At 44.0% G+C, this 8794-nt stretch overlaps 1 protein-coding gene across 1 annotated transcript in view; it reads left to right on the top strand.

The window, feature by feature from the left end:
* Positions 1-8042: 8042 nt before the first annotated feature.
* LOC107701617 (serine/threonine-protein kinase OSR1-like) overlaps positions 8043-8794 on the top strand; it is a gene marked incomplete at its 3' end in the record, with an annotated part of 30126 nt that continues 29374 nt past the window's right edge. Inside the window, exon 1 of the mRNA XM_016503660.1 lies at positions 8043-8271. Within this exon, the coding sequence (XP_016359146.1) occupies positions 8202-8271 (70 nt within the window). The remainder of the gene's footprint in view (positions 8272-8794) is intronic.

Raw genomic sequence — 8794 nt, 5'->3', positions numbered from 1 at the left:
ATATGCTTAACACCTGGTCATGCATGAAAAAAAATACCGTCATGTACCGTTAAACTGGTATAATTTTGAAAAATACCGTGATATAAATTTTTGGTCATACCGCCCAGCACTAAGACGCGGTCTGGAACATTAAAAATAAAGTTCATCCACTCCAATGCAAAGACTGTTTTTCAACAACTTGGCACTGCACAGTCTTGTTGTTTTCAGAGTCATCTTTATCGTTTGGTTTCTGTGTAGACCTGCGTTTGCCTCTCTCGTTATTTACATTACGTGCGCACATCGGTGGGCGGGGCTAAACAGGAAGTGATGTAGCAGCAGGCATTGATCATCTTCTGCGGAAGCGGTGTTTAGCCACACTATTACATCATAAAGTGGAACATTCCACAACCTGTCGTTTTGGCGGATTGGCTTCAATTTAAGCTGTTTTAGACTAACAAGAAAGTTTTGAGTTCAGGATGTTTTTATAGTGCAATGTCCTCTTATATGTCAAAACATCAAGGGAATTTTGATTTCTCAGTTCATGACCCCTTCAAAGGTTTACTATGCAGTCATCAATGAGTAATAATATTCTCTATGGAGGATGAAGGGAAAATACCTTGTGATTTTTGCTTGCTTGGGAGAGTTTCTCAGACTCAGTAGCGAGTCCAGTTTATGAACATTTAAAGAAAGGTACTTTTTGTAGTATTTACGTCAAATAAGTCTGCCTTAATCAAAAGGTTGCTCAGCTTTCCAAAGCAAATCCCTACAAATGGTTACTCGTGTAGTTTCTTTCTTGTCTTGTTTGCAATGTGTACAAGTGTTTATTTTGGTATTTTTGGCAAGGGTGTTTGCATGTGAAATCTGAATGTGCATAATCAGTGAGCTATTTGCTACTGCTAAATTGAAGCTTCTTAAAGTGATGTATGTAGTACTATGGGCACATAAGAAACACTTTTGCTCTGATGTTTTAAGGCTCTTTTACTTTGTCTTTCATACTGGCAATGTTATATGTTATAAAATATTTGAAATATATTTGTGTATGTTATGTTTAACATGGCTCTTTGCCATGAACATTATTACTCAACCTTTTCTTGGTAAGTTAGCAGCTTAATACAGATTTACAGATCTGAATTTATTTCGGTCACACAGTCATGTTTTTTCGTTTTCAATACCTCAATCTTCCTCTGACGGCACATGGTCATCAATCAGATATTGTTTTATCTGAAAACAACAGAACTTTGTTATATTGTGTTCACAGTTTAGACAGCATTATACAGATGAATATATACTGGCTGCTATGCATATGGCATTAATGGTTACTCAAATGCGTATTCATAGGTCATTTCTGTGTATATAGATCAAGTTGCCACATTTACCACACTTCCTGTTAGTGGAAACTGTTTCTACTGAAGCAGTGAGAAATTCTTCTAAAAACGTCTTCTGAAGCTGATTAGAAAAACATACAAGTAGTAACCTCTGCTGCAAACCTTGCATATTTTAAGATAGAAATGTGTGTGTGTGAATGCACTGGCATGTCTTCACACTTTTCTCTAAGGTTACAAGCAGTGCTGGATAAAGTACTTGAAAACCACACTTAAGTAGAAGTATAGATATCTTACCAGAAAATGACTTTGGTAGAAGTTAAAGTCACCGTTTGTAATATTACTTGAGTAAAAGTTTTGAAGTTTTTACAGTAAAAGTATTTATTGTATTTAAGTATGAAAAGTATTTTTTAATATTAAAATTAAATATTGAAAGTAAAAGTACAAGTCAATTCAAAATATAAAAGCAGCAGATTAATATTAAATATTGTTCTATACACAATTTGAGCAGCAAGATTGTGTTCAGTTTGAACTCTTTCTTCAATTTTGTATCTTTGGGTTAGCATAGGAGCCACTTCATCTGGTACGAAGACTTTTATTCCAACATAAGAAAACGTCTCGGGTTACTTGCGTAACCCATGTTCTCTGAATAGGGAACGAGACACTGCGTCGCTATGATGCAATGGGAACGCCCTCTAGGCGTCTGAAGCCCGTATAGAATCACGCCAATTCATTGGCTGATCGCGCGGGTGCCGCCCCACGCTCTTGCGTCACCATCCTTATACTGGCGAACGCACCATCTGCTCCTCAGATTTCTCTGCCGAAAAAGACCTCTTGTTGGCAGTGCGAGGAGCTTGGCAGCAGACGCAGCATCTTGTTCCCTATTCAGAGAACATGGGTTACTCAAGTAACACGAGACGTTCTCTTTTATAGGTTCACTCAACGCTGCGTCGCTATGACACAATGGGAACGATATGCCAAACACGCCAAGCTAAAGCGTTGCCGTAACTGGCCCGATGAAGAACCAGATTGTATCCCCGACTGGTTCAAGCGGACACAACCCGGGAACCAGGAGCCATGTCAAGATCCAAATTATAGAACCTGATAAAAGTGTGCAGAGAGGACCATCCTGCCGCTACACAAATATCCTCTAGAGGGACTCCCCTAAAAAGAGCTTGAGAGGAAGCCACAGCCCTGGTGGAATACGCCCGAATGCTGAGAGGTGAAGAAAGACCACGCACTTCGTATGCCAGCGAAATAGCGTCCCTAACCCAGTGTGAAATTCTATGCTTCAACGCAGCAAGCCCACGGCGGCCAGCACCAAAGCATACTAACAGCTGCGGAGATTTCCTCCACTGGCTAGAACGATCCACATAGAGCTTCAAAGCTCGGACAGGGCAGAGCATGTGAAGTCTCTCATCCTCCCCTGAAGCAAAAGGAGGAGGATGGAAAGAGGGAAGGGTCATCACCTGAGAGTGAAAAGATGCAGACAAAACCTTGGGAACATATCCTGGTCTGGGTCGTAAGGTTACTTTAACCAGACCCGGGACGAAGTCCATACACACCTCGCTGACCGAGAGAGCTTGCAAATCCCCAACTCGCTTCAACGAAGTTAGCGGCAACAAAAAAAACAACCTTGAGAGTCAGAATCCGTTCGGGAGCTGACTCCAAGGGCTCAAAAGGAGCTTCCATTAAGCCCTCCAGGACGACTGATAAGTCCCAAAAAGGAACTCCAAGGGGCGTGCTGGTCTCAGACGCTGAACTCCACGCATAAACGCTGAGACCAACCGATGTCTCCCCAGGGGAATGTCATCCGATTCTCTCTGTGCGGCGATGGCCGCAACATAAACTCTCAGGGTAGTAGCCGCCGCCCCTGCCACATGTTTTTCTTGTAGGAACTCCAGTACTGAACCTATAGGGCAGCTGACTGGGTCCACTGCATGAGCTAAGCACCATGACTCAAAAACCTTCCACTTGGAGGAATACAGCCTCCTCGTGGAAAGGGCTCTGGCACTAGCAATAGTCTCCTGAACATCGGCAGGAAGACTAGAAGTCAAAGCTGGTGGCCTTTGATGGGCCATACCCACAGCTTCCAGATCTCGGGTTGAGGGTGCCAGATCTTGCCTTGAAGCTGAGACAGCAAATCTCTTCTGATTGGAATCTCCCACGGAGAGCGATCCAGAAGAGAAATCAGCTCCGAGAACCACGTCTGGGACGGCCAGAATGGGGCCACTAGCAGGAGATGGACCCCGCTCTCCCTCACTCTGCACAGTACTGCCGGAATCAGCTTGACAGGCGGAAACGCATACAGTGTCAGGTTCGGCCATGGGTGAGCGAACGCATCTATGCCCAGAGGTGCTGGGGAACTCAGGGAGAAGCAAAGTGGACATTGGGATGACTCCTGCGTCACAAAGAGGTCCACCTCCACCCTGCCGAACAGGTCCCAAATCTGTGCTACCGTTTGATAGTTCAGCATCCATTCCCCCGATTTGAGCTTCTGTCTCGACAGAAAATAGGCTGCGAGGTTCAGGACTCCCGGGACGTGAACCGCTCTCAGGGAGAGGAATCTGCCTTGAGCCCAAAGGAGAAGACGGCGCGCATGCCTGTCCAGGGTGCGGGACCGTGAACCCCCTTGGCGGTTTATATGAGATACTACCGCCATGTTGTCTGTCCTGACAATCACATGACACCCCTCGAGAGAGGGGAGAAAGTGTATCAGTGCCAGAAAGGCGGCTCTCAGCTCCAGGCTGTTTATGTGCCAGGAGAGAAACTCTTCCGGCCAAACACTGCACGCTGGCCTGCCCTCAAAGACCGCGCCCCAGCCCGTCAGAGAGGCGTCCGTCGTAACCATTTGGCGACAGTGAACAGTGCCCATACTGACCCCTCTCTGAAGAAAGAGGGGGTCCTGCCACATTGAAAGTGCACGAAAGCAAATGTGCAACATTCTTACTTGGCGAGAGGCTGGTCCTGTCGAGCGGATCCCTATGAGTTTCATCCACCAAAGGAACGGCCTCATATGAAGCAGCCCCAGGGGCAGCACAGGGGAGGCTGTGGCCATGAGGCCCAAGAGCCTGCAACAAGTGCTTACAGAAACATGATGGCCTAGCTTGAAGCGGGCCGTGCATGCGTTTAGGCTGGAAATCCGGGCAGGAGCCAAACGGGCCTGCATCTGAACGGAATCCAAGTGAACCCCCAAGAAAACAGTCTGTTGAGAGGGGGTGAGAACACTCTTCTTGGCATTCATTCTGAGGCCAAGAAGACCGCATGTGGCGAAGGAGGACATCCCTGTGGTGACTCACTAATTCCCTGGAGTGGGCCAAAATGAGCCAATCGTCCAGGTAGAGTATACGGATGCCCTGGAGCCTCAATGGGGCCAGAGCAGCATCCATGCACTTTGTGAATGTCCTTGGTGCCAAGGCTAGGCCAAAGGGAAGAACCTTGTATTGGTAAGCCTTTCCCCCAAAGGTGAACCTGAGGAACTTCCTGTGTCGCTGAATGACCTGAATATGGAAATAGGCATCCTTCAGGTCGACGGTGACAAACCAGTCTCCCACTCGAATCTGAGACATAATAGCCTTCAGCGTAAGCATCTTGAACTTCCCTTTGTAAAGGGAGAAATTCAGTGGGCGAAGGTCTAGAATAGGACGTAGGACGCCGTCCTTCTTTGGGATGAGAAAATAGCGACCGAAAAAGCCGCGTTCCACTTCCGCTGGAGGAACCTCCTCTATCGCCCCCTTGAGGACAAGGGAAGATAGTTCCTGCTGTAGCACAGAAGCCTCTGAGGCGCTGCCCACTACAGTCAGGTGAACCCCATCGAAGCGAGGGGGGTTGCGACCGAATTGAAGTGTGTAACCGAACTGAACTGTGCGGAAAACCCAGGGCGATGCCCCTGATAGATGCTTCTATTCGTGAAATCGTCAACGGCGAAGGAGGGCCCTTGGCGTCCTGACGCGGGAAGAGGGAGTCTACAGGAACCAATGCATGTACAGGGTCTGCTGGCACTGGGAGAGAACCGCACGTGTCTCCTATAACGTGAGCAGCAGGTGACGAAGGAACAGATGGTAGGGGGAGAAAGCCTGGTGCGTCTCCCATCCCCCATGTTGAAAGAGAGAGAGGTCGAACGGTTGCTGCACACCGAAACGTGCTGGGCGGCGGATGTGACAGAACTGAATGAGGGGAGCATTTTAGAAGCGGACAGAAACGTTTGCACGGTCTGGCCCAGCCTCGTAAGGCGGGGGAAGCTCCCTCTTCCTGACACGAGAGTCAGGAGCGACTTGGGTCTGTCAAACCGCTTCAGCTCAAGCCGCCTGCGAGGTCGCCGGTGGGGCAATGGGCGGCCTCGGGCTCCCCAGACCGTGGGCAGTGGGGGACGACCCGGGTCGCTGCTCCTACTGGCGGTCTCCTTCCTGGGCAAGGAGCGCTCTCTGGGCCAGGAGGGATTAGGGTCGCTGACTGGGATTTGGCTGCCCGAAATTTATCAACCACAGAGTTGACTGCCTCCCCAAATAGCCCAGACTGAGAGATGGGGGCGTCAAGGAGAAAAACTTTCTCCTTCTCATGGATCTCTGAGAGATTAAGCCACAGGTGGCGCTTTAAATGTGAAATTAAAGCCGCCAGTAGGTGGCGGCAAGTCACAGTTAAAGAGCGAGTCATTGTGATTAAATCGATTCATTCAGGAATTAAACATTTTACTGTTTTAATGAGTGAGTCACTGAATCATTCGTTCAAAAAACTGATTAATTCAATAAGGAAACACCGTCCTGTGTGTCGCTCAGCTGGAACTATTTTATTGGCGAAATACAGCAAAAACAGGCATCTAAAATGTAAGTAACTTAATACTAACTTTATTAAACTTGTATAAAATCAATATTACATTTGTTATCATGCCGATATCTGGAGAAAAAAAGGCACACTGTGATATAGATTAATAACCTTATTAATTGATATAAAAGACTTACAGAGGCATTGCCTCTTATCTTGAATCTGATGGGCATTCTGAAAGCGTTTTAATAGACTAAATCACACAGTGTATGCCTGCACTCTCTGTGTGTTTTTGTGATATACTCGATCATGTCAGATCGCACATTGTTAAAACAACACTTACCATATTATCGCAGACGATATACTGTATGTCGCACACCTCGAATTGATTGGAAAATGAAATCATCCGCGCTTTTGCGACTGCGAGCACTTGTTTGCACGTGAGCAAATGTGTTTTTTAGGAGTCTAAACTTACAAGCGCCAAACCACTGATTCGTCAAACCTGCTTTCGTGCAGTCTGTGTTCTTCCGACTTTATTCTGTAGTAACGAATATGCTTCGGGGAAATGTATCAGAGTGAAAGTGTACATTTTAATCATGAAATATAGCGGAGTAAAAGTGAAAGTTGACAGAAATATAAAAACCAGGTAAAGTACAGATTCTTCCAAAAATACTTAAGTACTGTAACGAATTATTATTACTCCGTTATATTACACCACTGGTTACGAGATTCACAACATACATTTATGGGTTCTTTTTTTTTTTTAAATCATGTTTGGTTATTTGTACAGACTGTGGGGTTGATGCTATTAATAGAGTACTTGTCGAGTTGCTACTTAAAAACTGACCACTGAACCGACAGTGAAGCACAGCGGATGAAAAATTGCTATAGTAATGTCTCGTCTCACATTTTATAATCATATCATAAAATTCGAATTAGTTTTTGCCATGTCTCCGGGTGCAATGCATTTCTAACATGGAATTTATTAAAGCATTCTTGAGAATATTGTTGTAATTATCCTCATTTAATTGGATTTTCTTCAATTTCTTCAATTTCACTTTCCATTCTAATCTTTTGTAATAGGCCTATCCCTTGCCTTTAACTCACACAAGAGTTGCCCATTGACATCATCCTCCAGGAAGTGACAAGTATTAGAATAAGTTTTGATGAATTCTGTGAGGTTTTATTGGCTTGTCTCATTTAACATTCCGTCCAACATTCTATAATGAATTTACAGAAATTATGAAAATCTCAAAGTGGTTTTAAATAAATAAATGACAGAATAATGTATATCTTCGATTAGAAATGACTAACCTAACTTTAGCGCTGTATTTCCATAATCAAGTTGTAATTAAAAGAAAGATTAAAGTCTTAAGCTTGATTTACTTCTAGAAGTCCTTTACCATTTACAGGAATACTTTTTGAAGAATGGCCCATGTACTGTTTTATTCCATGAGATGGCAGTATAATAAACGTAAAAAAAAAATAAAAATAAAAAAAAAGATCAGTGGCCACTATGCATTTTATTACAATATAAAATAAAAAGTTTAATGGAACTAGGGCTGATTTGTCACCAATTATTGCAATAATTTGCCCTGAGTGAATGTAGGAATTAGGTTGGAGGTTATGTTCCTTACAGTAGATTTCACTTGGCACGTGTGCTATTTCCCTATACCAGTTTGTGTAGTTTGTGTGCAGAACGAAACTCATAAAATACAATTAACGCTGCTTGATTATGTTTCTTCCTCAGCCTTTCAAATATGGGTCATATAACATTTCTACTAAATAAATTATAGTTATACATTTATTGTTAATATTGCAAAATCATATTACTAAATAGCACAAATTTATTGGAGTAATATTAACTAATTACTATGATATTTCTACGGTAATAATGCTAAAAAGTGTGTAATTATTACACACTCAAGATGGCTGACTATAGCGTCCGTCAGTGTGTAGGAATGTGGTGGGCGGGGCTTTTGGCGCTAGTGGCAAAGTTTAGGAATGATAGAAAGGCTGTTGAGCTGCAATGCTACTGCTTTGCGGATTACAGTAACATTTACACGTTGTTTTCTGTAAGCACCCATCTCCACTGCTTGGATTCAGCAGGATCTAACTAAAGGTACGCAATCCTGAGACATGTCGGAGGACCTGAGCTCTCAACCCTGGTCCATCAACAGGGATGACTATGAGCTGCAGGAGGTGATCGGTGAGTGTGTGCCTTCTATGATAGCCGGTGAATACATGGCATTGTGTGATTCCAGAAACAAGTTGAGTTTCTACTGCAAACGCTGCGTAAAAATAAGTTGGGCTTGCTGTTGTTCAGAGTAGGTTGCTGGCGGTTCTGTGAAGCTTTAAATGTTGTATTTGAACCGGGGTTTGGCGTTTTTAAACAAATTAGCAGTTGTTAAGAGCACATGACATAGGATTTCAACGCTCAAAAAGCTAACGAGTTAAATGGGTGTCTGCAAAAGACTCAAACATCCACTTCAGTTGTCATGCCTGTCACGAATGCCAATTTCAACTTCAACTCTCTCTCTCTCACTCACTCGCTCACTCTCTCTCGCAATGAGCATATTTAAAGGGGTCATATGATGCTGCTAAAAAGAACATTATTTTGTGTATTTGGTGTAATGAAATGTGTTTGTGTGGTTTAAAGTAAAAAAAACACATTATTTTCCACATACTGTACATTATTGTTTCTCCTCTATGCCCCGCCTTTTTGAAACGCG

The sequence above is a fragment of the Sinocyclocheilus anshuiensis genome, unplaced genomic scaffold (genome assembly GCF_001515605.1).
Source record: "Sinocyclocheilus anshuiensis isolate Anshui unplaced genomic scaffold, SAMN03320099.WGS_v1.1 scaffold1626, whole genome shotgun sequence".
Classification (NCBI taxonomy): domain Eukaryota; kingdom Metazoa; phylum Chordata; class Actinopteri; order Cypriniformes; family Cyprinidae; genus Sinocyclocheilus; species Sinocyclocheilus anshuiensis.
This window is presented reverse-complemented; position numbering and strand designations above follow the sequence as displayed.